Here is a 25,900-nt window from a genome sequence, read left to right as displayed (position 1 = left end):
GGGGCTGTGCTGTTGTTTAAACCCCCAGGACCCCTCGCCTCCAGGCTCCCAGCCCCTCAACCCTGCTTACGTGCCATTTCTTGAGAGGCAATAAATCCTATCGTACCACTGTCTACCATTACCCTGTTGAATACGCACATCTCTCTGGATATATATATGGTATCTCATTTGTATATATTTATATACTCTGTATGTACGTGTGTGTGGGTATAGGTGCACACACACCTCATGCTGTGCATTTCTGTCAGGGCACTTCAGTTCTGCTGTTCTTTAGCGCTCCTGTTTGTGAGCAAAAGCAACCCCTCAGCAGGGCTCTCGGGGCGAGGGCACAGACGTGGCACAGGCTGTGCTAGGGCTGAACCCTCGCTGAAGTGCAGCCCTGGTAATTGCAGCTTGCTTTTTCTGGGGCATGAGAGGGTAGGTAGCTGCTGCGGGTGTGCTTTGAAGGAGAGAAGGGAGCTTCCTGAGGGTACCAGAAAGTCACAAGGCAGCAGAGAAGAAAACAAGATGGTTTAGCAATAGGCAGGCAGTGGAGGCAGTGTAGGGATCTGCTGGGGAGGCGGCGAGTGGGCCGGTGAAGTGCTCAGCAGGCTGAGCTCAGAGTCCCCAGCTGCGTCTCACCACGAAAGATCACAAGCCCGGCACGGTCTTGGCTCACTGCGCCCGCACTGGCTTTTGGCATTCCTGAGGTGGAGCTGCTGCTAGCTCTGAACACTGACTGCCTTGGCATGTGGCTGATACCTGGAGGTTCTTAGCTTGTGTGAAGGGGCAAAAGAGAAGCTAAATTGGAAGATTTTAAGTACACGTGTGTGTACTTATAGACTTAAGGTCTATACATCCGTGTATACACACAGAGATGCTCATGGTCCATTCTTTATTCTCCTTAGGACTGTGTGTTTCATCACTCAAGTCCAGCCAGCAGCAGACAGCCTCGTTCCTCTCCTGGGTGCTTGCTCTGCAGTTCTAGTAAATCTTGCCCTGGTCTTTCTCATAGTAGAGGGGCGAGTGCCATGCTGGACACCACCAGCTCCTCAAGCTGTGAAGACCCTTCTGACCTTCTCCTTTGTCCTCTACAGACCCCATCTTAGGGAGGCATTTGACAGTTCAGGGGATGAGCAGGTCTTGCATGTGTCAGGTCATGCATTTCCCCCAAGGATGCCCCTCCAGCTCAGCAGAATGCCAACCCTGGGCTCTCTTTGTGCTACCAGAGAACTTGGAGGCAATATTCCCCCTGTCCCTTATGGAAGGTTTCTTGCAAGTTTTTTAGGAGAGACTCAGTTTTGGTTGGGTCATTGTTACCCTTTCCCAAGGAGTAGTGTTGTATTTACCTGTGCTCCTGCCTGTAGAATGTTCCCACCCCAGTGCTGGCCTGCAGTGAGCCCGGAACCACGTGCCAAGGACAGAGGAGCAGTGGATACCCAGGCAGGGATGTTGGTCACTGTCCCTCTGCTGTGGTTGTTTGAGTTTGCACTTTTACAAGTCAACTGAGCTGAAGTCTTTTGATTAATATATGTCAGGCGCTTTTGGAGGGTTGGGGCTTGCTGTTTACAGCCAGAAAATAAGAAAACCTGATAGATCTAGTGGTTTTAGCAAACATCACCCCACCAGGGAGCAGTGGCAGCAGATAACCCAGGTTCCTGTTGCACAATGAGGTTCAGCCAGCTGGGGCTGTGATGCTGCCTGCTGCATCCCTGCCCCCTTCTCCGGGGGAAGGAGAGCTCTTTGTCAGCTAGAGAGGGACTTAGTAAATCGGATTTGCCAGCAAACAAGCACCTTAACCACTGAGCTGTGGGTCTCGATACTTGCACTTCACCTGAAGGCTCCCTGGAGGGGAGAAGGCAATTTGGTTCATGACCATTGGCTCTGCACCTGCCTGGCATCCTCAGAACATCCTTAAGCCATGTCCTAGGGAAAATAAGACCCCAATATCAGCTCCCGCTCTCCTTGCTTTCTCTGAGTGCACACAGTGAGACCAGGAACCAGGAGGGCCGAGCTTTGCCCCCATGGATGTGAACAAACCCTGGGGGGAAACTTCTCCCCACCTCGCCCCTCTGGCCCCCTGCCCCGCTCCCCACCCTTGAGTACGGGTACCTCAGAACATGCACAGTTTGAATTTTCATTGACAATTAGTTTAATTATTGTCACTGAAAAGAATTGTAATTATCTGTAAATATGTAGTTAACAAATTGACCTAGTTTCTGTATTTTTTAAGTTTTTGTACTAAAATTTATAGATACAGTATGTGCCAGCTAGCAAAAAGCTACTGTAATTGCCAGTCGTAGTTCAGCATGCACCTAATCCCCGAGACTTGTCCAGTGATGCTGTGAGGAATTTGTGCTTAAATATTGCGAGCTGGGGAGGCCAACAGCCGCTGGCCTGGGGCTTTCAGCTCCCAGCCTCTGGCTGGGTTTTCCCTGATGGCTGTGTGGGATCTCCTTCCCTTGGGCGTCGTGTACCGCACGGAGGGCAGTGCGAGGGACAGCCGTGGCTTTGAGCTTGCTCTGGAGCTGAACTCAATGGGAACCAAGTTCAGGTTCTTTGCTGCAGTTTAATACCGGCTTGTGGTAATGTTTTTCAATCTCTCTAGAAATGATCTGTTTTTCCCCTTCCAACTGTTTTTGTCTTAAGCCCGAGTTCATCTAAATCTACTGGAGGAAAAAAAAAAAAAAACAACAAAACAAAAAAAGACTTTGATTTGAGGTCGTTGCCTGCTTTTAGTGCCAGGATCACACATTTCTATGGCAACTCTGAGCTCAGCAGAGTGCAGAAATCAGCGCAGGGTTGTTGACAAGCTGAAGTCGGCGGCCGCTGCCTCTGCACAGCTCCGGCACAGCCCGACTGTGGCTGGTGGCAGCTGCCAAGGGCAAGTTTGGGGGTGCAGTGTGGTGGCTTGTGGGGGTCCTGGTGTCCCCACCCCACTTCAGCTGGCTTGCCCTGCAAGACCTGCTGCAGAGTGAGGGGTGGGCTCCTAGGTATGGTCAGGATCTGTGCTCCGTGTCCTGTGGCAGAGGCAAGCCTGAGAGTCAATAGCAGTGCTGAGCATCCCGGGAAGCTGCGAGCAGAGGAGTCTGAGCGCCAGTGAGGCCGTGCTCTCCGGGTCTGGTTGTCCTGGAGGCTGTAGGGAATGGGAGCTTGTAAGGGTTCAAGGATCAGAGAAGGAGAGGCAGACGTGCGTGTACGGGTTTGGCTTTGGCAAGCAAACCACCCGCTTCCTTTCTTCAGCTTTTCTTCCCTCCTAACCCCCTGCAGCTCTTCCCCCTGCTTGCTTGGAACAGGAACATTTTTTTTACCTGCCTAGAAACAGCTAAAAGATTGGGGGGGGGGGAGGGCAGCCCTGATGTAAATAATTAACGTTGCAAAGTGAAGTGTGTATAACATAAAAGGCTACAGCCCTTTGGTGACTTGTAAATGCTTTGAGAAGGTTGTGGTAAGACGTGGAGGGGCCAAGCGACCTGCCCGGCCCCGCAGCCATCGCTGCCCCACCGCCACCGCGGGGCTGGGGGGACAGGATGGGGGGACACTCCGGGCCCCTCGGCCATGGGACCCCCCCTCGGTGTAGGGATGGGAGGGTAGCGTAACGTGTGTAATATGGATAGGAGAAGCTGTGTGAGGTGTGTATAGTGTATATTTTTTAAAAATAGCTTGCTTGTGTTGTGAAGATTTTAAAGACAAACTTGAGAATTCTAGCCTAACTATTAACACAAGTTTAACATCAGTTACCCCACTGGGTTCAGAGCCTCTTGAATGTATATTCCTTTTTGTAACCTAAATGACCTATTCTTCTACCAGTCAGCCAGACATCCTATTTATATTTTTAATTTTATATATTACTTTCCATTTGTTTTCATTATTTCCAGCATGTTTCTGGGTTTGGGTTTTTTGTTTGTTTGGGGGGGGGGGGGTGTTTCTTTTTGCACAAGAGTTGTGTGAAGTCAAGGAAATGTTAACTCAAACCTGGTATTTTCCAACCTGTTCCCCCTCCCCTTTCTCTCCTCCACCCCTGTTGTGGTTTTTTTTTTTTCTTTCTTCCACCAACAGTTTGGGATTTTTCTGGGCTGGGATGCAGCGGGTGGGAGGAGGGGATGGCTCTTTTCCATTTGCAGCTTTTGTGCAAATGCCAGGTCTTTTTGCCAGTCAACTAAAAAAATGCTTCACTTGCTGGTTGCTTTAAAAAGGAAAAAAAAAAAATTAAATAAAAAACAAAAATGTAACCTTATCAGTGCGATGTAGACCCCGGCGGGAGGAGGGGAAGTGCACACCTGTAGCCACACACCTCTGGCTTTGGCTGCAAAACAAAAGCAAACCTTTCCTGGTGAGGAGGTGACCACAGGGCAGCTGCTGCCCGACCCCGTGCAGGGTTTGCCGGGCACGAGCTCCGTGTGCGGCCGGGCTCGGAGCCGTGCCGGGAGCGCCAGGCCTTGGGCTCGCTCTTCCCCCTCGGCGACCGCCTGTTCATGTGCACAAACCCAAGAGCTGCCTGCTGATGACAGCAAAGCTGTTGCTGCTTTTCCTCTCCTCCTCCTCTTCCTCCTCTCCCCCTCCCCAAGGAGGTCCAGCTCCCCAGCAAGAGCTCACCCAGCGCCCGGCCCCAGCGCCATGGCCGTTTGCTCTGGGGCATCATCCAGGTATGGCCAAGCCCGGCCGGTGCCGTGCTGTGCCACAGAGCATTAGATAGAAAAAAAACACACACATATCTGCTGTTTTACTATGAACACTGGTCTGAGGTTTCCAGGCTCAGCACCACGGTGATGGGCCACGAAGGATTTAACCAGGGGAATTAAACTCCTTCTTGCTTCCGTGTCTGGTAGCACCAGCTGGTATGAGTGAATCTACAGGTGTGCGTTTTCCTTCTTGTAGAAAATGCCACGAGCACTAACTGGTAAGGCTTAATGTACAGTATATTGTCAGTATTCTGGTATTCTTCTGGTTCAACATACATTATAGCTCATATATAACCTGTATTAATTGTATAGATTGTGCATTTAAAGCTGTTACCAAGTTGTCAGAAAATAAGAGAAGAGAAAAAAAAAATAAGGTCATATGTAATATTTTGTTTGTAAGTATCCTTTGTATCATAGCAAAGGAAATGTTAAAAAAAAAAAATCAACTGTAATAAAGTAATTTTAGTACACGGAGTGTCTGCCTGCCTTTGTGAGACCCTGCCCTAGGGGGGCTACCGCGTGTAGGACCTCTGCCAGGTGAACACGGGGGGCTCAGCTGGGGGACCCCCACACCTGCGGGGCCGCGGCAGCCCCTTCCTCCTCTCCTCCATCCGCAGGAACTCGGCCATGGCCCTGAAATACTCCAGCACGGCCTCGTGGGCCCAGCAGCGCCCCGGCCCCCGGCGGGGGAAGCCGCAGTGCCCCCCGAGCGGGGTCAGCAGCAGGAAGAAGTAGGGGCTGCTGCGGAAGAGCTCCCGGGGCAGGCTGCGGGCCGGGGTGCCACGCACGGGGTCATCGGCGCTGCAGAGGCACAGCACCGGCACCGCCGCCTCGTCCGCGTCGCGCAGGGGCTCGTTGCGCTCCCAGTAGCTCTCCCAGCTGCTGGGGCGGCTCCGGGTCCGGCAGAAGAGGGTTTCCTCCAGCTCCCGCAGCGAGCGGCTGCCCAGGAGCCTGTCCGTGTCCACCACCTCAGCCAGAGCCCCCGCGTACCTGCGGGGATGGGGCGGCCGCCGTGGGCTTGGAGGTGCAGGGCTGCTGCCGTGGGCTGGGGGCAATGGGGGCACTGCTGGGGACTTCAGGGATGTTGCCGTGGGTGGGGAGGACATGGGGATGCTGCCTGGGATAGGGGCCACAGAGAATGTTGGCAGGGGCTGGGGCGTGCTGCCGTGGGGGTGGAGGGTCATAGGGGCGCCACGTGGAGTTGGGGGCTACAGGGATGTTGCCATAGGGGTGCCACCAGCTTGTGTGCCCATGGGCTGCTCGACAGTCCTGGCCCTGCACGCAGAGGAATAGGAGTAACCTATTCTGCCCCAACCCCAGAGTGGCTTAGGAGGCCCATCCCAGCCCCTTGCCAGGGATCCTGGAGGGTCCCCACAGCACAGCCTGGGTGCCATGACAACGGGAGACGGCCGGCACTCCTGCTTCGTTACCGTGACAGCAGCATTTGCAGAGGGAATCAGAAAATAGGGAGGGGGGAGATTCTCTGCTGCCCACCCCCCAGTACCCCATCCCTGCAGTAAGCACAGCTCCTTGCTGCACCCATCTGAGATTTGCTGCAGCTTCACCCGGCACCTGTTTGTCCCTATGTTTGGGGTTTTTCCGCATTTTTTTGACTCCCATCTGCCCACCTGCGGAGTCCCCTTTGCCCCCACAAGCTCTCAGCACTCCCTGGGGAAGTGCCCACTTGCTCAAGGCCTTGGACCAGGGCAGTTTGTCTCCTTTCTCAGCCAGTGTTTGGTCCACTCGAGCCTGGCTGTGTTGTGCAATAGGGAACCCAGACCCCTGGGGAAGGGACAGCAGCACTCCAGCGCCCAGCCCAGCTGTGGGTTGGCATCACAGTCCCACCCCAGGACCAACAGGAGGGTCAGGTGCAGGGAGAAGGCCAGCCCCACTCACCCCTCAGGATCCAAATCCAAACGAGCATTTCACCAGCTCCTCCCAGGAAGAGTTGTGAGACCCTGCCCCACACCTCCCAGCTCAGGAACCCCAAGATGCTGCCGCAGCCCCAGCCCCAGCCAGGCTGGGGACACGTGGTAGCCCAGCTGGCCCCATAGCAGCCAGCTCCAGGCTGGTGTTCATTAACCAGCACATTTTGCTGCCCTCAGCACCTCTGCCCCTGCACTGGGGCTCCCGGTGTCAGCAGCAGCACCCACCCCATGCACACCCCCAAGGATGACCGAGGGGTTCCCAGGGTACCCCCATCCACCTCCCCAAACCCAAGGGACTGCACTGACCTGCTCAATCCCTGCTTGAGATGGAGGAGCAGCGGCCACTCGTAAAGCCAGGGCATGCTGGCCTCAAACCAGTCCCGGCCACGGAAGATGGGGGAGAGGCAGGCAGCAGCGGCCAGGCGGCTGGAGGAGCCGCTCTCGCCCAGGTAGGCGAGCAGCAGCCCCGAGCCCGAGCCCTCGCTGACGGCCAGCAGAGAGGCAGAGGGGTGCCGGCACCGCAGGTAGGTCACAGCCTCCCGCAAGTCCCCGGGATCCCCGAAGGGCTGGAGCCGGGGGGTGGTGAGGGGGCAGCCGTTGTGGCCCCGGCGGTTGAAGATGACGGGGATGAAGCCCCGCTCCAGCGCCCGCAGCCCCAGCTGCAGCAGCCCCCCCGTCACCTTCCCAGCAGCGTTGGGGATGAGCAGCAGCACAGGGCTGGAGACCACCCCCCCGCCACCCGCAGCCCCCCACGGCCCCACCAGCCAGTCCAGGGCCACCAGCCCAGCATCAGACAGCTGCAGGAGCTCACGAGCCACCACCGGCTCCGGCTCAGGTGGCTGCAGGAGCTGCCACAGCATCTGGAGCTGGGGCCAGCACGGCCACTGCCAGTGTCCCCCCCGCAGCGCCGCTGACCGCCCCAAGCTCCGCACCAGGTGCTGGGCCAGAGCCGAGGGCTTGCACAGCAGCCGGCAGTGCCCTGAGCCCTCCTCGGCCATGAAGGGTATCCCCTCCTCCTCCTCCTCCTCCTCTCCCACGTCTCCAGGCACCTCCAGCCTCCCTGCCCAAAGGCACCAAGCTAGAAGGCCCAGCCCCACGAGCACCGCGGCTGCGGCCACCAAACCCTCCGGGGACAGCATGGAGGCGGCAGGAGCCTCAGCCGGCAGCCCCGATGGTCGGCGGTTCGCAGAGCGATGGCGGGGCCGTGCTGGGAAAGCCCAGCCCCGGGGCTGGGCAAACAGCAGGGCTGTGCCGGGGATGGCCGCCAGCAGGGCCAAGGGGACTGGGTGAAACGGGAGGGACACGTGGCCAAGCCCTGCCTGTCGCCGCAGCCACGGACCCTCCATGGGCGCAGGAGCCAGGGGCAGGATGCCCGTGCATTGCTCACACCTTTATTGATACAAATGTACAAGGACACATCTTACAGTGGGGAGCGCGGCCCCGGCACGGGGCAGGACGCCCGGGGAGGGGTTCAGGACGCCCGGGGAGGGGGGACCCACGGGCGCCCCAGTCCAGTGTAATGCCATGGGAGGCCTCGGGGGTACCGGCCACCCAGAGAGGGGCTTTGTGGGGAGTGGGGGTACAAAGGCCACCGCCGCCACGGACAGCTACAGAGGCTATGTACAGGATAAGTTAGGCGCGTGCCGCGGGGCAGGCAGGGGGCTGTACAGGGGGATGCAGGCACCTACCCCGCAGGCTGAGCACCAGCTCCTTGATGGCGCAGGGGGCATGAGGAACCCCGCACCTCGGATCCCCAGAACGGCCACGCGCAGCCACGCTCGCCCCAGGTGCCGGCTGCTGCCGGAGGGAAGGGAGGCATGGAGAGTGCGGGGGCCTGGGGCCATGGGGGGACGCGGGCTGGCGCTCACTGCTTCTTCTCACGCGTGGTGATGGTGACCAGCTGCTTGGCGGCCTTGGCGATGTCGTAGGCACACTGGATGACCTGCTGGGTGAGGAGCTGGTAGTCCACGGTGGCGCCGGGCTCAGGGGGCACAGTCTTGCGGCACTCGCTCTGCAGTCGGTAGGCGCTGGCGTTGAGCAGCCGCAGGGAGCTCCGCACCGTCTCCAGTGCTGGTTTCTGCAGCAGAGCACAGGACCAGTGTCAGAACCCATGCTCAGGGGGCTGACAGTGTCTGGTGGGGACCACAACCACCCCAGGGACACACTGCTCCTCCTACCTTAGGGAAGAGTGATGCCATCTCTGTCACAGCCGAGTGGATCTTCTCTGAGCAGGGCACAAAGCTGGGGGCAAGGACAAAGGGTGAACAACACGGAGGACAGTGGCTCCCGACCATGCAGGCTGACAAGGAGTGGCCCCAACCCTGGTCAGGGTGTCCAGAAGGACCCTGAGGCTGTGCCCCAGTCCTACCTATCATGCTTGGACTCTTGTGCTGCCCGCAGCAGCTCCTGGATGTTCTTGGTGACCTGCTCAGTTTTGAGGATGACATCCTCTGTGCTGGGCAGGCCAGGGTCCAGCTCCCCGTCCAGCGGGTCCAGCTCGTGGGGGAAATCCTCATCCTTGCTCAGCTCCACATACCGCTTCCCCTCCATGCTGCAGGGACCAGGCAACCGCCCTGGGTCAGTATCAGCCCCCTGTCCCTGTGTCCCCACGTACCCTGGGGCAGCTTCCCCCCCAGCCCCAGCACTCACCTGATCAGAACCTCACCAGCCTGTGTGTTGTCGTAGTCACTGTCAGTGCCGCTCCCATGCCGGTCCAGCTTGCTCTGGAGAGGAGAGGAGCAGTGTCAAGCCCTGCCCAGCCCCATCCCCACATAGGGTCAGGAGTCTCCCCAACCCAAGAGTTGCTCCCCCTCCCTGATACATCACCATGTGTCGGGCACCATCAGGCGGGCAGGAGAGCAGCGGGGAGGATGGAGGGAAGGGCACCGAGGAGGCAGATGGACCTTTCCGGATCTGGAGGGGGAAAAGAGGGGAAGCCCATGCTGAATGGGGTGCAAAAGGGCATGGAGCCAACCCCGCTGACGTGCAGGGGAGGACAAGCACAGGGGACACCGCCACCCTGCATGCAGGAACATTCCGCAGCTGCCGTCCCTTGGGGAGGTCCCCGGCCTGACCCAGGGGGGTGCAGGGCGGTGGGGGGACAGGACATCCCAAAGGCCACATCCTGGGCAGGCGACAGCCACCATGTCCCATGCAGGAGCCGCCCCCGCTGCGGCCCCCTTACCCGGTACACGCTGGCTGGGATGTGCATGGAGTACAGAGCCTCGTCCTCCACCTCCTGGCGACACACGAAAGGTTACGGCCCCGCGGGGAGGGGACCCAGCCCCGCGTGGGGCTGGGGGGACTGCTGCACCCCAAAACCATCCCACCCACCCCAGCACACTCACGCTGGGGCTGAAAGGCTGAAGCCGGGTCACCAGCTCCTCCACTGGCTGCCCGAAGGGTTTCAGCGCCGAGCCCGGCTCGTACATGGAGAAGGCCTGGCGGTCCCGGCGGTGCGGGGGGGCCGTGCCCGGGGGGTGCCCGTGCTCTGGCCGCTCGCTGGGGGCCGGGGTTGGATGTGCAGGACCAGTCTGCTGCCGGATCTGCGTGTTCTCTGCCTGCAGCTTGTGGATCTGCAGCCAGAAGGGGGAAGGCATCAGTGAGGAGGGGAGGGTACGCTGAGGAGGGGAGTCTCGCTGGCCCCACACCCACCTCGCGCTGCAGCCGGCGCAGCTCATCGCTCAGGCTGTTGTTCACCTTCATCAGCTGCTGCACCTTGGCCTCAGAGGCAGCCAGAGCCTTCTTCACCTCCAGGTACTCCTGCAGCGTGATGGGGCCATCTGACAGGTCGGAGGAGTCCATGCTCTGCAGAGAGAGGAGCTCAGCGCTAGGATCCCAGAGGTGGGGGTGTGGGTGGGGGTCCGGGCCGGGGCTGGGCTCACCCTGGCACGGTTGTTGCGGGAGGCGTTGCGCAGCAGCTCCTGGTCCGTGTCCTCGTCAGAGGCGACGCTGTCGTAGTCGTGCTGATCGTCCAGGTCACTCTGGCTCCGCAGCGAGTAGTCGAGGGCGTCTGGGCAGGGCAGGGCGGGTGCTGAGCACAGGGCAGGGGGGAGTGCTCAGCCCCACCTCACTGCCCTCCGTGCCTTACCTGTGGGGCTGAGCAGGCTCTTCCCTTGCTGCCGGCGCTTGGCTTCCCCAAGGATGTCGATGAGCAAAGTGGCAAACTCCCTAGCATTGAACCTGGCCAGTTTTTGCCGGCCCTGGGGGAAGGAGGAGGAAAAAGGGGGTGAGCAGAGGTGTGAGTGCACAGGGAGGTCCATGTGGCCTGGAGGGGGACTCACCTGGTTGCGCGTGGCTGAGTACTCGGGGTTGACGGGGAGGAAGGGGACGGCGCTGCGCTCTGTCACCAGTGTGCTGTGGTTCTGCGTCGTCAGCCACACTGCAGGAAGGCAGCTGGTGTCAGACCCCGGGGCACAGGGCCGGACCCCCGGACACGCAGGCTGCAGGGCTCGGAGCCGCAGGACGCAGGCGCGGGCGCAGGGCCAGCCTGCTGGGGCTGGGAGCAGAGCCTGGCCAGGCTGACGGGAATCACCTCCCCCAGCCACCCAGCAGGGCTGGGGTCCCCCGTAACCCACGAACAGGACCCCCCCATGCTCTTCACCCTTTCAGGCACCAGCTCAGCACCCTCCAGCTGGTGGGAAGATGGTTTTACACGTCTGTCTGTCAGCACCCGCCCTGCCACGCGAATGGGACTGCCCCCACCCTGCCAGCCCCCAGATCAGGGGCACCACTGCAGGCTGACCCCCATCCCTGGGGGATCCCAGCACCCACCTCCGGCAGCACCCCAGCCCTGGCACCCAGCGGCGGCCCCTCGCGCTGAGCAAACCTTCCCGGCCGGAGGAATGAAGAAGGAGGGGCCTGCGGTCCCGGCGGATCGGGGGGAGCGCAGGGCTCGGCCGCGGCCCCGCTGCTGCTCCTCCCCCGCGCCGTGACTCCCGCCCCGGCCCCGGGGGGCTGCATCCCGCACCCCCCGCTCACCCGCGTCGTTCTCCCGACGGTCCACCTCGTCGTACACGTCCATGGCCAGCTCCTCGAAGAGCCGGTTGCTGAGCTGCAGCAGTACAGGGGACAGTGTCAGGCAGGATGAGAGGGGCAGGACACCCCCCAGCCCTGCCCTGGCCCCCACTCACCGCCTGCAGCTTCTTCTTGGCTGCCTTGGCCAGTTCAGAGAGGTCCAGGCTGGGGGGTACGGGCAGGGGGGAAACAAAAAGTGGGGGTTATTCCTGGCCTGTTCCCACCGAAACAGTCCCCAGCTGCACCCCACCAAGACAGGGACCCCCCCCTCAGGCATTGGGGGCTTCACCAAGCAGGGCTGGCAGGCAGGCACAGAAGGATGAAGTGGCAGGGGGCAAGCAGGACCCCCCTCCCCGAGTGCCCCCCAGGTGCTGGGCTGGGCCGAGCAGCCAGGGCTGCAGGGGGGCCCATGCCAGCAGCATGGGGGGCCCCCGGAGCCAGAGCCGAGCGGACAATACCTCTGTGCCATGCACTTTGGGCGCACCCTGCGCTCCGGAGAAGGCAGCGGAGGGAAGAACAGGACAAAGGCGGATGTTAAACGCGCGGGCACGCTGACCCCCCCACCCCCCAGGGATGCTCCAGTGACCAGGGTCCCCCCTCAGCCCAGCGGGGACGCTGGGGGGGACGTGGGACAGGGCAGCGGGGCCACAGGTGCCAGGCACTCACCTGTCAGCCATCTGCGGGATGATGTAGTGCCCGTTCTTGTGGTCTGCACAAAGAGAGGGGTGGTGAGCAGGGCCACGTGCTCCCTCCAGGGTGACCCCCTCACCCCAGGACCCCTCTCTCACCCGGCTTCCTGCCGCAGAGGTAGAAGGCCAGCCGGTCGGTCAGCTCGTACTGGCACTCCACCAGCCGCTCCGCCAGCTCGTGCTGGGCTGCCTGCCTGTGGGAGGGCCGGCAGGGGTGATGCCCACCCTAGGTGGGGGTGCAGGCAGGGGTCACCCCCTTCCCTGCCCTCACCTGGCATAGTCAATGGGCGTCCGGCCGTTCACATCGGGCGCCCCAGGGTCGGCACCGTAGACCACCAGCAGCTCTGCCTGCAGGATCTGCCCGGCCTTGGCGGCCACGTGTAGTGGTGTGGTGCCCTTCTCCTGCGGGCATGGGCAGCCTCAGCCCTGCAGCCTGCACGTGGCATGAGGCTCCAGGACCCTCCTGGGCCCCACTCCACCTCTGGGGTCCCTGAGCCCCACCAGAGCTCACCGGGTGGAAGAAGTTGGCCTGGGCACCCAGCGAGAGCAGGCGCAGGCAGGTCTCCAGGTTGCCCGTCCGCACGCTCGAGTGCAATTGCTGCAGAGGAGAGAGCTGGTAATGGGGGGATCTATCCCCACTGCCATAGTGGGGGTCCCTGAGCCGCCACCCCACCTTGCTGAGGTCCTTGGCAGTGACACCGTCATCATCCCGGCAGGGCAGCTTGTGGACGAAGGCCAGCATCTGGTACTTGGCACGGATGAACTCCGACTTGGTGGGGCTGGGGGTGAGCAGTGGGTTTTGGGTGAGGAGGGGGCTTGCAGCCAGTGCTGACCCCCTCCCCACAGCACAGGGGGCACTTACTGCACTTTGTCCTGGGGGTTTGCCTTCCGGCGCCCGCTCTGCACCTGCGCTGGATCCAGCAGCGAGTGCTCCCAGATGGAGTTGGCCCCGTTGCTCGCCAAGGTGTGCACCATCTGCAGGGGACAGGCAGGGCCCAGTGGGCAGGGGGGGGTCCCAGTGCACATCTCCCCCCGTTCCAGTGTCCCCAGCACCCACCTGGAGCAGGGTGGCGGGCCAGGGGCTGTGGCGCAGGTGCTTGACGATGGAGATGTGGCGGCCCAGGCTGCGGTGCACGCTGCAGCACTCGTCGCAGATGAGCACCCCGCGGTTGATCGACGCCCAGCCAGGGTCTGGGGGTGGCATGGGGGTGTCAGTGGGTGTCCCCTCCCCGTGCAGTCCCCTCCTCATGCATCCATCCAGCAGGGGGGATGCGTTGCCACAGCAACCATTTCCCGGGAGATGGAGAGGGGCTCGGCCCATCACCAGGGGAAACCCACGGGTTTCCCATAGCAACCGCCAGCCAAAAGGGGGGCAGGGTTTGGCCCCCCACCATCAGGAGGACAGCTGGTGGCAGGGATGATGCCAGCACGCTCTGATCAGGGGCACCCTGGCTCACTGCGAGGTCACTCACCCCCGGAGCCCCTGGCTGGGTGTTGGGGGGTCCTGGATGGGGGCAGTGTGTCCCACAAGGGGTGGGCACCCCCAGTCCATGGGCTCCTAGGTAGGGTGGTCACCAGCTCTGCACCCTCAGCACCGCAGCGCAGCCAGCCCACAGGACACCCCAGCCCCGGGGCAGGTGCCATGGCCCCCCAGGCTGCCGTGCCCCTCCAGCCCCGCCGCTGGCCCCGGCCGGCCGGACTGGAGCCCTTTGTGTCCCCGCTGGGAACAAAGGATCGTTTGAGCAGCCGCGCTGGCCCCGCGCTGGCACCAGCCCCGGCACCCGCGGGGGCACCGCTCCCGGCCAGGCAGCGGCTCCCCACGCCTGCACCCCAAAAACAGGTCCTGGGGACGAGGGGGCCTGGCCCCGTGGTGTGGCCGTTGAGCTGCAGCTGTTCACAGCAGCATGAGGACAGGATCTGGGGACCCCCGCTGGGTCACAGCCCCCCTCCCCCCCCGGGAAAGGCAGCCAGGCACGGATGCTGAATCGCTGAATCGTTCCCAGGTGTCCCCTCCGCCAGGCACGACGGGGCAGTCCTGCCACCCTCTGCCCAGCTCCACCCCATCCCCTCGTTTCTGTAGGTCCTACACAAACGCCACACTGTCCCACGGCAGGGGGCAGCCCCACGCCCGGGGATACAGGGCCTGGGGAGGTGACCACACTGACCTGCCCGATGGCCCTGAGCCCCCAGTGGCCCCACGACCTCACAGAGGGAGGAAGGCAGGCAAGCAGCCAAGCCTCCCCCACTTCCTTCCTCCCTGCAGGGTCCCGGACCCCTCCCCACGTACCCCCCCAGAGCCCTGAGGACACCGTGCTGGGGGGCACGGCATCCTGCCATGCTGCAGTGCCCCGGGGCCGGGGTGGGGTGGCCCGGGGGGAGCGGTGGCCCCCCCAGCCTGGCAGCCCCTCGCACGCAGATGGCAGCGCCTTGGCAGCCGGTGCGGCGGCATCTGCGCCTTCGCACCCGCTGCCCACGGCCACCGCCGGGAACAGGACGCTCCGTGCGGGGGGAGCCGGCCCCTCCAAGCGGGTGGATCCAGAATATCCCTGGGGCAACAGCCCCTCCCACCCTAAAACCGCTGGGATGTGGTGGGATGCGGGCGGGCACTGCAGCAGATCGTGGAGTGCTCGCTCAGGGACACTCCAAACCCTGGGAGGATCCTGGAGTCCAACGGAGCTCGCAGCACCTCGATCCCCGCATCGGGATGTGCGCTGGCACCGGGACCGCCAGCGCTCGGCCCCGCACTGGCGATGGCAGGGCTGGGGCCAGCCGGCATCCCTGCGTGGGGCCGAGGGAGGCCGGGCACAGGGACCAGCGCACCCCACGGGCACCTCCCCACGCAGGGCCAGGCAGCGCATCCCCGGCAGCGACAGCGGGTGCTCCCAGCGCGCTAGGAAACGGCCTCTGGACTTTATAACTCATTTCCTCCCATGGCTGCCAGGCGATAAGAGATTGGAAGAGACTGGTTTCCATTTCCCCTGGCCGCAGAAGGGAGCCCCGGCACCGCCCCGGGAACCCCTGGCCCCCCGCTCGCCCGCCGGCACGGGGGATGCCAGGAGGCAGGGCAGCCTTTCGCCCACGCGTGCCGACAGCTCTCCTGGCAGGATCCGGCCATTGGCACGTGGCCGGAATAATTTCGGCACAGCCTTGGCCCGCGGGCAGCTTTCCGGGGCCGGCTCGGAGACCCGTTCATTCATTGCCGTGGGGCCACCTGCACCGGCTACGGGCAGGTTTGGGGTCCGGCCCTACCGTGGGCAGGGTTTGGGGGGCCAAACCCTCCGCGCGTGCCCAGCGTGGGGGCTGTGGGCACGGGCACCGCCGGGGATGGGAATGGTCTTGCCCAGGCTCGGCTCCGGCTTGCAGCGCGGCGGCCGCCGGGCTCACCCAACCGGCACCGCCAAGCCCGGATCCGGCTGGGGTGGGTGCCGGCTGTGGGGTGCAGGGTGTCCCCCATCATCCTGCCATTTACAGGGTCACCAGCGCTGCTGGCACCGACCGGCGCGCCCCCAGCCTGTGCCAGCAGCCCCCGCGCTGGGGTGAGAACGCCGTGGGTGGTGCAGGGGGGCGTGGGGCACACGGGGCGCGCTGGAGCGGCACGGAGGAGGGCATGCGGGGGTATCGGGGCTGCGTCTCGGGTGTATTCGGGCATTCCAGGAGGCTAAAAGGGGGTGCAACAACGGGGTCATGGGTTTCATCAAAGCGTTTCACTGGGGGCACATCAGAGGGCTCCTGGGGGGAAGGAGGGGGACTCCATGGGGCTCCCTCGGGTGCGCAGAGTGGGGCGCAGAAAGGAATCACCAGGGCGACCCTGGGGGCACTCAGGGAGGTGCAAAGGGGTCTTGATGTGGGGTGTAGAAGGAGATGCAAAAGGGGTCACGGGGAGCAGTCCGGGGGCAAGCACCCCGGGGTGCAGCGGGGGCTGGCGGGGCTGCGGGGCCGCCCCGGGGGCTCTCGGCGGCGCGGGGGGAGCGCAGGGCAGGCTCCGGGGGCAGCAGGAGGCGCGGGGGGGCTGGCGGGGCCGTGCCGGTGCCGATGCGGGGGGGCCCTTACCTGGGGCGCTGCAGTCGGCGCACACCTCTGCCCGCGGCGCCTTCCGGGACATCCTCAGCGGCGAGGCGGGCCCGGGCCCGGGCCTCTGCGCCAGCGTGGGGCGGCGGCGGCGCCCCCGGGCCCGCCGGGGGAGCGGCGGCGGGGAAGGGGTGGGGGGGGCCGGGCGGCGGGGAGGGGGCGGCGGGGCCCGGGGCGGCGGGGCCGGGGGCTGCCGGCTGCTCCCAGCGCCCGGCGGCTCCGCAGGAAGCGGCGCAGGCCCGGCCCCGGCGGAGGAGGGGCCGCACCGCCCCCGCCCCGCCACCGGCAGCGCCGCCGCGGCCGCCCCGCACCGGCACCGGCACCGCCCCGCACTCGCAGCCGCACCCGAACCCGCACCGGCGCCGGCACCGCCCCGCACCGGGACACGCACCGGGACCGCCCCCGCCCCGCACACGGACCCGGACGCGCACAAGAATTCGTGCGGACACCGGCACCGCTGCACACACCCGCACCGGCACCGCCCCCGACCCGCACCCGCACCTGCAAACGCCCCCCGGACAGCCCGGTCCCGGACCGGGGCACCTCACCTGCTCCTGGGCGTCAGCACTGCCCTTGCTCTGATCCCGGGCATCCCCTAGCCCTGACCCCGTGCCCGTCCTCGGTGCACTCCCGGTCCCATTTTCATTTTGTCCTGGTCCTCCTCCCCGCCCTTGTCCTGTTTATCCTGGAGGGGTGGCACTGATCCCATTCCTGTACCGGGTCCCGTGTACCCCCAGTCCCAGCCCAGGGCACCCCCAAATTGCTGCAGTCCTGCTCTGGACACTTGTTCTGGATCCAGCCGCAGTCCTGGGGCAGCCCCAGCCCTCTTCCCCATGCCACCTCTGACGCTGTGTACCCCACTCCCGGACACACCCCTTCTCCAGGACACTGGGTTGGGCCACACACCCCTTTATGGTGCTCCACTGGGGATTTTGGGGGTGGGTGGGGAGGACTGGGGACTGTATGGGGTCTGCTCCCTCCTGCGACCCTTTAGGTACCAGAGGGGACACCGATGGGTGCCCCACAGCCAGCCGGGGGGGTCAGACCCCAGCAGGAGCGGGGTCGCATGGTGTCCCCCCGCCGTGGGGCAGGCGGGGTGGCCTCACCGCGGGCTGCTCACGACATCATGGGGCAGCGGGGACGGGGGATGCTGTGCGGGGACAGGGGCGGGGGGATGCGACCACCGCCACGGCCGAGCAGAGAACAACAGCGGGGGGCTCCTCCCATGGCAGGGTGGGGAGCAGCGGGGTGCGGGGCCGGGAGCGTGGCGCCGGCGGAGGCCGGGGCGGCCGCAGAGGCCCAGCCTTGCATTGTTCTCGGGCGGCAGCCGGAAAACGCGACGCCCGCCCGGGAGAGACGCGGGCGGAAAAGGAAACGGGGCTGGGGGCCCCGTGCCTGGTGCTGCGGGGCCGGGAGTCGGGGTCCCCCCACCTGGTCCCCACCTGCCGCCTTCACCCCTGCCCCACCATATGCCCGGGTCCGCTGCCCCACCGGGGGAGCGGAGATCAGCTGGGAAGGGGAAGATCAGCCTGGGAAAGGGGGCAATGTGGGGAGGATGCTAATCGCCAATGGGGTGCCCCTTCGCAGGTCCCCCCCGCGGGATCGGAAGCCGCGGTGATGGACTGAGCGGTGCGGGAGGGGGGGCGAGGAAAGAGGAGGATGAAGATGAGGAAGGAGAAGGGGGCGATGCCGGGCAGGGCAACTACAAGTCCCATGAGGCCGGGCGGTGCGGGGGGGCCGGGGAAGCACCGGGCGGGAGGTGGTGGCCCGCCCCGCCCCGCGCCCCCCCGCCCCGCGCCGCGCCGCCCCGCGCCGCGCCCGCCGCGCCGCTCCAGCATGCACGGAGGATGCTCGCGTCTTGCTCGGGCAGGAAGGGGCCGGAGGGCAGGTACCCGCTGCACTACCTCGTCTGGCACAACCGCGCCCGTGACCTGGACCGGGAGCTCAGCGCCAAGCAGGTGGGGCGGCGCGGGGACACTCCCGGCACGGCCCGGCCCGGCCCGGCTCCGCTCGGGCTGATGCAATGCTCGGGGCCGGGGTGAGGATGAGGATGGAGATGAGGGGGGTGATAAGGATGGGGTCGCTCTCTGCGCTGGCGGGGCTCTGGGGGTGCGCTGTGTGTCCCCACCCGCACCCCGGGACTGTGCCCGCTGTCCCCGGGGCTGCCAGGGAGCGGTGGGTGCCACCCGCGGGTCCCCTGCATCCTCCAGCACACGCAGCCCCGAGCAGCCCTCCGCACGTGTCCCCGGCTCCCTGCTAGGCCTCTGCAGACCCCCGGCCCGCACCCCGCTTCTCAGGGTATTGCCAGCCCCCTGGGGGTGCAGCATCAGCTCCGCACCCTCAGGCTGAGCCCCTGGGGGCGGGGGGACAAGGGCCCTGATGCTGTCGGGGCGCAGCCCCCCAGCCCCACAAGGGTTCTCCTCATGGTGAGGGGACCCACTTTGTCCCTCAGCCAGGGAACCTCCCAGCCGCCTGGTGATGGAGCGGGGTGTGGGTGCTTCCCCGGCGGGTTCCCAGCCTCCCTCTCCCCCGTGGCGATGCAATTCAGGTAATTAAAACCCAACCCCGAAGACGCAGGAAACCGCAGGCGCTGGAGGGAGGCTGGCGGGGAAGCTGTGCTGAGCATCCCCAGTCTCTCGGCCCGGGTTCCCAAACCCCAAGGCACCGAGGGCCGTGCTGGATGGACCCTGGTGATGCGTGAAACGGGGGTCATTGTGCCGCGAAGCTCCCGCCGGGATGCAGGCGATGGCTCCCGCCACACCCGTCTCTATTGTGGGGTCCAGCCGGAGGCTGCGCCAGCATCGCCCCGGTCTCCCACCCCATGGCCAGTGTTTTTATTTTCGTGCTAATTTGGGGTCAGTCTTCCCGGGAGCTCAGCGCGGGCGGAGATCAAAGCTGGGCTCGGCAGCCGGGGAGGTGGAGGGGCTGCGGGGGGGCTCTGACCCGCTCGCTGCAGGGAGAATCCAACCCTCCAGCCTGTCTCTGCCCTGGCCCCCGCTGGCATTTGCTGGGTGAGAGCAAAGCCAGCCATGTGTGCACCCCAGGGGTGAGGGGGAGGAGGGGGGGAGCGTGGGTGCTGCAGGCCAGACTCTGGGGCAGGTGGGGGCTTGGGGGAAGGAGGTGAGGGCCAGCCCAGGCTCCCTGCTCTGTCCAGGGCATCCAGGGACACAGCTCAGCCCTTATCCCTGCCAGAGCATCCCCCGGGTGAGGGGCTGGGGCTGATGCTGTGTGAAATGCTGGAGGCTGGGTGCTCCCCTGCCCAGGGCTCTTCCCTTCCTCTGTCCTGGTGACCCCCACAGGGCAGTGGCTCCACGTGCTGCCCCTCCCCAGTGCAGGTGTTTGGGGTTGGGAAGCACTGGGGCAGCTGACAGCATTGTTCCTTTCCTTGTCCTCATAAGGGTTCTATGTCTGTCACCCCCAAATTGTCACCATGGGCTCCCATCCACACTTGCCTCAACAAGGGAGCAAGGGTCAGTGGGTCCCCTTGACAGGGACATCACGAGGATGTGGCAGGCAGTGCCATGGAGCCTGTTGTGCCAGGACACCCCTCACCACAGCCTGCCCCCTCAGGCGTGACAGGGACCCGGGGCTGAACGGGGACACCAGTGCCTGGCACCATCTCTGCGTGCTGGCTCGTGTCCCCTGTTGCTGCCCAGGAGCAGGAGCTGGGGTTCTCCAACCCAGGAACAGCCCCAGTGGAGGAACGTGCTGTGCCACGTGCCCGGCTGGCACAGGAGGAGCGACTGAGCTGCGGTTCTGCACTGCACCGCTGCCACCCCAAAGCCACCCCTCCCTGTCCTCATCCCCGGTGGCTGTCACGGCCCCAGGATGGGCAGCACCTGGAGGTCTGTGCTGTGTTCCCCAAGCTGGAGCCAACCCAAGAGCAGGGCTCAGAACTGAGCTCTTGCTGGCAAAATCTGGGTCATGCCAATGTCCCCTGGGGTGGCTCCAGCACTGTGTCCCCACACTGGGGACCCTCATCCTGCCCAGTGCTGGGGCAGGGCGGCAGCTGGGGAGCCCCACTGAGCCTGCTGCCCCCGCCCACAGCTGGGGGGTGATTGCCTTAATTAGAGCAGTTTCATTAGTGCAATTAAGAAGCAGCAGTCGCCTGGAGAGCATTGGAGCGATACGTTGCCTCCCAGGGAACTGGGGGGCTGTTTTACTCCAGTGGTGTGGGCAGACTGGGGGGGTCCCCCTTCCTGGTGAGTCCCTGGGGATGAGGGACACGGGAATGCACAGCCTGGGCAGGGACAGGAACATCCCTGGGCAGCAGCAATGCAGGACATGCCCAGAGCAAGGCAGGGATGTGCTGCAGGTGAGACTTTGGGGTACCAGGGAGCCCGTGCTCCACCTCTGCCCATGTCCAAACATCTCTGCCTTCCTGGTCCCAGCTGGCACCTGTGGGTCCTGCACCCCACCTTTGTTCTCCTGTGGGTGGCCTCCCCAAAACCAATTATTTGGGCACTGCCCCACTACCTCCTGCCCTGGCTCTGGGCACTTCTACTCCAGCTGGCTGCTGGGGGCACAGAGGGTGCCCACCCTTCCTGAGCCATATCCCCAGCTGGGCATGGCTGCGATGCTGCTTCCCACATGGGCAGCAGGGCCCGGGGGTGCCGGGGTGCCCACCCGCCGCCGCACCAGGGATTCCTGAGGGCTGGCTGGGTGCCAGGCTCCGGGTTTGGCACAAACAGCGGCGGCTCCCCAGGGCCCCGGGGATCCTCGGAGCCGCCCGCCCCCGGCTCAGGCAGGGGAACACGTGCGCCCACCGCAGCCGCATCGCCCCCCGCGCTCCCGGCCCTGCCGGAGGGGGCTGCCGGCAGCTGCTGCCTGGCAACTGGGCACAGCCCCCTCCACATCCCAGAGGTGGGGGCTTTGCTGGAGCGTGCAGCTGCATGGAAATGTGCAGAGCTGCGTGCACTGTGCCAGGGGCATCTGTGCCCCCCACCGCCATGGCGTGCTCCTGCTCTGTGCCCTCCTGGTGGGTGCAGCCCAGACTGGCTGTGATGAGGTGTGCTGGGTGCTGGCAGCCACCGTCGTGCTTTTCATGCTCTCTCCATGGGTCTGGCAGTGGCAGCAGGGAGGTACCTCTCTTGGGAGAGGTCAGGGTGGGGCTGCTCTCCTATACTGTCAAATGTTGGCTGCTTTCTGTGTCTGGGAGCTGTACATCTGTGGGAGAGCACTGAGGAGGAAGGTCTGGCCACCCCAGTGATCTCAAAGCCTCATTCCTTCCTGGCAGGCCGACATCGAGCAGCTGGACCCCCGAGGACGCACTCCCCTGCACCTGGCCACCACGCTGGGCCACCTCGAGTGTGCCAGAGTGCTGCTGAAGCATGGCGCCGACGTGGGCAAGGAGAACCGCAGCGGATGGACAGGTGAGCGGGTGGCTGCTGCCCTCCATCCTCCTTCAAGCTGCCCCGATGCAGGTGTGGGCATGGAGATGGGCGTGGGCATGAGCATGGACACAGATGTGTACATGGACACGGGCATGAACATGGGCACAGGCATGGCCATGGTGCTGCAGCTCCCCAGGGCGCTGCTGCCGTGGTGCTCCTGTGCAGCGCCCAGCTCTGCAGTGCCATGCTGTGCCATGCTGTGCCATGCTGTGCCACGGCCCTGGACACTGCCCCTTTGCCCCACAGTCCTGCAGGAGGCTGTGAGCACCCGTGACCTGGAGCTGGTGCAGCTGGTCCTGCGCTACCGTGACTACCAGAGGGCCATCAAGCGCCTGGCGGGGATCCCTGTCCTGCTGGAGAAGCTGCGCAAGGTACCTCCCTCGGCAGGGCGGTGGGGCTGCGGCCACGGCATCCCCCTGACCCCTCTGCGCTCCCCACAGGCCCAGGACTTCTACGTGGAGATGAAGTGGGAGTTCACCAGCTGGGGTGAGCTCGGGGCACAGCGTGGCTGTGGGGGGAGTGGGAATTTCCCAGTGAAATCCTCCAGCCCCAGCATCCATCCCCATCCCGAGGCTGGGGGTCACCTGCTCCCTTGCCCCCTGACACCCCAAGCTTGCAGACCCCCATCCTGCCAAGGCATCGCGTTCCCCAGGTGCATCCCCCACCCAGCTCAGTGCTGGCAGCCCCCTCAGGGCTGCAGGTGTCCCCATCCCCGGCTGGGCTATCGGCATCTCTCCCCAGTGCCCCTGGTGTCCAAAATCTGCCCCAGCGACACCTACAAGGTGTGGAAGAGCGGCCAGAACCTGCGGGTGGACACCACACTGCTGGGCTTCGACCATATGACCTGGCAGCGGGGCAACCGCAGCTTCGTCTTTCGGGGACAAGGTGAGGGGACACCGCCACGTGCCCCTCACTGGGGAGTGGTGCCGGGTGACACGGTGGGGACCGTGGTTGTCCTGCCCCCATTCCCTGCAGACAGCAGTGCGGTGGTGATGGAGATTGACCATGACAGGCGGGTGGTCTACTCGGAGACGCTGGCCCTGGCCGGCCACGACCAGGAGGTGCTGCTGGCTGCTGTGCAGCCCACCGAGGAGCAGGTGATGGGGCGGCTGACGGCCCCCGTGGTCACCACCCAGCTCGACACCAAGAACATCGCCTTCGAGAGGTGGGCTGGAGTGGCATCGAGCTCACCCCTGGGGTGCTGGCACCCCGGGCTGTCCAAGCAAGTTCATGGTGCCGTGTCACCCTAGGAACAAGTCCGGGATCCTGGGCTGGAGGAGCGAGAAGACGGAAATGGTGAACGGGTACGAGGCGAAGGTGAGGGGCAGGGAGTTGAGCTGCCCAGGGCGCTGTGGTTGGTTGCAGCTGTGAGGTGCCCACCTCTGCCATTCCCCATCCTCGGCCAGGTCTATGGCGCTTCCAACGTGGAGCTGATCACACGGACACGGACCGAGCACCTCTCAGACCAGCACAAGGGCAAGAGCAAAGGTGGAGCCGGCACGGGCTGGGGGGGCCAGGGCTCCCCCGGCTCTGCCCTCACCCCCTCCTCTCCCACAGGCTGTAAGACCCCCCTGCAGTCCTTCCTGGGCATCGCTGAGCAGCACGTGGGGCCCAACAACGGGGTGAGTGTCTCGGGTCGGAGGGGGTGGCCCAGCAGTCAGACCTCCCCTCTCACCCCACGGGGCTGTCCCCTCATGCAGACGCTGATCACACAGACACTGAGCCACGCCAACCCCACTGCCATCACCCCTGAGGAGTACTTCAACCCCAACTTCGAGCTGGGCAACCGCGACATGGGGCGGCCCATGGAGCTCACCACCAAGACACAGAAGTGAGATGGGGAGGAGCAGACAGGGACTCCCTGTGTCCCCACCTCCACTGGGGACAGGTGGGGGTCCCCAGCCCAACACCTGTCCCTGGCAGGTTCAAGGCGAAGCTGTGGCTGTGTGAGGACCACCCGCTGTCCCTGTGTGAGCAGGTTGCCCCCATCATCGACCTCATGGCAATAAGCAACGCGCTCTTCGCCAAACTGCGGGACTTCATCACCCTGCGGCTCCCCCCGGGCTTCCCCGTCAAGATTGGTATGGACTGGGCTCTGCTGCTGACCTGGGTGGCACAGCCAGCTTCCCTCCTCGCCTTTTTTTCCCCTTTTTCTTGCAGAAATCCCCATCTTCCATATCCTCAATGCCCGAATAACCTTCGGCAACCTCAATGGGTGTGACGAGCCGGTCAGCTCCCTGCGGCACAGCCCCAGCAGCGAGGCGCCCTCGCCCAGCAGCGACTCCTCCAGCGTCAGCAGCTCCAGCTCCCTCAGTACGTGGCGGGGACACGGTGAGGTGGGATGGGAAGGGGTCCCAGTGGGGCACAGCTGGTGGAGTGGGTCACAGCAGGGTAAGGGACACACAACTGGTGGGGTGGAGCAGGAAGGGGACCCCACGGGTGCCCAGCCAGGCGGGCTCTGGTCTCCCCACAGCCTCGTGCCGAGCGTGTGAGATGGACCCGGCGCTGTTCGAGGTGCCGCGGGGGTACAGCGTGGTGGGCACCCACCAGGACGCCCTGCGGGAGGACGAGGATGACCTGCTGCAGTTCGCCATCCAGCAGAGCCTGCTGGAAGCGGGCAGCGAGTATGACCAGGTGGGCACTGCCACCCCTTCGCCTCCTCCTGGCTGAGAGACCCCACTGCCCATCCCCACTCACCCCGCCTCTCTCCATCCCTTTATCCCATGGCGGCGGGTCAGAGTCCATGCTGGGGGAGCTGTTTTTTGGGGTGCCACCCTCCAAGCCCCCCTCTTTCACCGGCCACAGGTGACCATTTGGGAAGCACTGACCAACAGCAAGCCGGGCACCCACCCCATGTCGCACGAGGGCCGCCGGGGAGACAGGTTGGTAAGGTCTGGCCAGCCATGCTGGGGGGAGTGGGCGTGGGTGCCGGCCCCACGGGGACCCCACTGAGCCCCTGCTGCCCCCCAGGACTCCCCAGCACACGGCAGCCCCGCGTCCCCCCGTGGCGCCGGGGCCGGGGGGCGGCCGGGGCCCGGGCGCGCTGTTCCCCAGCTACGCCGAGCAGCTGCGCCTGGCCATGGCGCTGTCGGCGCGGGAGCAGGAGGAAGCGGAGCGCCGGACGCGCCAGGAGGAGGAGGATCTGCAGCGGATCCTGCAGCTCTCTCTGACGGAGAAGTGACCCCGCAGCCCCACTGAGCCCCTTCGCCCACCCCACTGGGGATGGGGACGTGGCTGGGGGCACAGAGGGGGAGCGGTGTGGGGGGAGCCAGTCCAGGAACTGCGGAGGGCAAATGGGGAAGAGGGGGAGCAGGATTTTGGCCCTGGGAGAACGTCCCCAGAGCTGGGGCAATACTGGGGTGAGGTGGGGGCACCCCACAGCAGCACAGGGTTGGGGTGGGTGTTAACCCTACACATGGGGTGGCAGGGACCAGGGAGGGCAACTCCATGGACTGTACCCCTTCTCCAGGACACCCCTACTCCCCCAGCCGCCCTACGGGGTGCTGCTCAGCCCCTCACCCCAGGAAGGCGGTGGGGGGCACATCCTGCCCCGATGGGTGGGCTGCCAGTTGCGGGGGGTCCCGGGGTGCCCCAGAGCCAGGGGGCTCTGCCCAGCTCTCTCTTCCACCCCTGCCCAGGCGCTACCAAGTGCACTTACCCGGGAGCTGCTCTGCCTGCCAGCAGGGGTGGGGGCTCGGCCCTATTGCACCCCACAGCCAGCGCGGGGCTGCACAGCCGCCCCCCATGGCACGGGGACTGCTGGGGCAGCTGAAGGGGTGCCTGTGAAAGGCGGCCCAGTGTCACCCCCCTTACCCCTGCTCGCACCCCTCCACCCTGCTCGGATGCCCCCCCTTGGCAGCGCTGCACCCCCTCATCCCGGGCACTGACCCCGAGAGAAACCTTTTGTCAAATGGTGCTAACCCCGGCCCCCTGCCCCGGCTGCTCCCCCTTTGCACACGGGGGGCTGGGGGCTGCGGGGTGAGGGGGGGGCTGGGCTCGCTCCCCTGGGACTTTTCAGAGCTGGTGCCCCTCCCTCCACCCACCCGTGCACCCCACAGCAACATCTGGGCCAGGGCCGGGGGAGCCCGAGCAGCTCCGACCGCGGCCAACACCAATAAATGCTCTTTAATGTTTGTCTCTCTCGG

At 64.7% G+C, this 25,900-nt stretch overlaps 3 protein-coding genes across 8 annotated transcripts; 1 reads left to right on the top strand and 2 right to left on the bottom strand.

Moving 5' to 3' along the window:
* Window positions 1-5,038: 5,038 nt before the first annotated feature.
* Window positions 5,039-7,961, bottom strand: ABHD15 (abhydrolase domain containing 15). Its single transcript, XM_021550857.4, has 2 exons — window positions 6,896-7,961; window positions 5,039-5,651 (listed from the first exon to the last, which is right to left on the bottom strand). Exons 1-2 carry the CDS (start codon window positions 7,933-7,935, stop codon window positions 5,174-5,176), a joined length of 1,518 nt encoding a protein of 505 aa, XP_021406532.4. The 5' UTR covers window positions 7,936-7,961; the 3' UTR covers window positions 5,039-5,173.
* Window positions 7,962-7,964: 3 nt separating this feature from the next.
* GIT1 (GIT ArfGAP 1) lies at window positions 7,965-16,502 on the bottom strand. Of its 4 annotated transcripts, XM_021550963.3 has the most exons (22): window positions 16,345-16,502; window positions 13,352-13,485; window positions 13,157-13,269; window positions 12,968-13,073; window positions 12,806-12,892; window positions 12,566-12,696; window positions 12,394-12,488; window positions 12,272-12,314; window positions 12,064-12,090; window positions 11,722-11,770; window positions 11,570-11,642; window positions 10,873-10,970; window positions 10,680-10,791; window positions 10,474-10,601; window positions 10,244-10,396; window positions 9,937-10,164; window positions 9,774-9,827; window positions 9,416-9,502; window positions 9,239-9,312; window positions 8,958-9,140; window positions 8,767-8,830; window positions 7,965-8,666 (listed from the first exon to the last, which is right to left on the bottom strand). In XM_021550963.3, exons 1-22 carry the CDS (start codon window positions 16,394-16,396, stop codon window positions 8,454-8,456), a joined length of 2,304 nt encoding a protein of 767 aa, XP_021406638.1. In that variant the 5' UTR covers window positions 16,397-16,502; the 3' UTR covers window positions 7,965-8,453. The 4 variants fall into 4 exon arrangements, with proteins under 4 accessions (XP_021406638.1, XP_021406640.1, XP_021406639.1 ...); XM_021550965.3 differs by lacking the exon at window positions 9,774-9,827; XM_021550964.3 differs by lacking the exon at window positions 12,064-12,090.
* Window positions 16,503-18,137: 1,635 nt separating this feature from the next.
* ANKRD13B (ankyrin repeat domain 13B) lies at window positions 18,138-25,888 on the top strand. Of its 3 annotated transcripts, XM_085557332.1 has the most exons (15): window positions 18,140-18,320; window positions 21,599-21,734; window positions 22,002-22,126; window positions 22,196-22,241; window positions 22,497-22,640; window positions 22,731-22,920; window positions 23,006-23,072; window positions 23,162-23,243; window positions 23,313-23,377; window positions 23,456-23,586; window positions 23,679-23,836; window positions 23,916-24,068; window positions 24,229-24,389; window positions 24,561-24,637; window positions 24,726-25,888. In XM_085557332.1, exons 1-15 carry the CDS (start codon window positions 18,210-18,212, stop codon window positions 24,934-24,936), a joined length of 1,857 nt encoding a protein of 618 aa, XP_085413458.1. In that variant the 5' UTR covers window positions 18,140-18,209; the 3' UTR covers window positions 24,937-25,888. The 3 variants fall into 3 exon arrangements, with proteins under 3 accessions (XP_085413456.1, XP_085413457.1, XP_085413458.1); XM_085557330.1 differs by having other exon boundaries at window positions 18,138-18,320; window positions 23,162-23,377; window positions 24,561-24,641; XM_085557331.1 differs by having other exon boundaries at window positions 18,139-18,320; window positions 23,162-23,377.
* Window positions 25,889-25,900: the final 12 nt, after the last annotated feature.

This window comes from Lonchura striata, chromosome 19 (assembly GCF_050655825.1).
Source record: "Lonchura striata isolate lonStrDom1 chromosome 19, ASM5065582v1, whole genome shotgun sequence".
In the NCBI taxonomy this organism is placed as follows: domain Eukaryota; kingdom Metazoa; phylum Chordata; class Aves; order Passeriformes; family Estrildidae; genus Lonchura; species Lonchura striata.
Note: the sequence above shows the minus strand (reverse complement) of the source record. Positions and strands in the feature narration are given on the sequence as shown.

Bases quoted from the DNA above. Each gene is read 5' to 3' on its own strand.
- ABHD15 (XM_021550857.4), bottom strand. From the start codon at position 7,935: ATGGAGGGTCCGTGGCTGCGGCGACAGGCAGGGCTTGGCCACGTGTCC. The intron at 5,652-6,895 runs GTCAGTGCAGTC...CCATCCCCGCAG, and splicing joins CTCAAGCAGGGATTGAGCAG to GTACGCGGGGGCTCTGGCTG.
- GIT1 (XM_021550963.3), bottom strand. From the start codon at position 16,396: ATGTCCCGGAAGGCGCCGCGGGCAGAGGTGTGCGCCGACTGCAGCGCC. The intron at 11,643-11,721 runs GTGAGTGGGGGC...GTACTGCTGCAG, and splicing joins CCAAGAAGAAGCTGCAGGCG to CTCAGCAACCGGCTCTTCGA. The intron at 10,792-10,872 runs GTGAGTCCCCCT...TCCTTCCCCCAG, and splicing joins ACTCAGCCACGCGCAACCAG to GGCCGGCAAAAACTGGCCAG.
- ANKRD13B (XM_085557330.1), top strand. From the start codon at position 18,210: ATGCTCGCGTCTTGCTCGGGCAGGAAGGGGCCGGAGGGCAGGTACCCG. The intron at 18,321-21,598 runs GTGGGGCGGCGC...CCTTCCTGGCAG, and splicing joins GGGAGCTCAGCGCCAAGCAG to GCCGACATCGAGCAGCTGGA. The intron at 23,837-23,915 runs GTATGGACTGGG...TTTTTCTTGCAG, and splicing joins GGGCTTCCCCGTCAAGATTG to AAATCCCCATCTTCCATATC.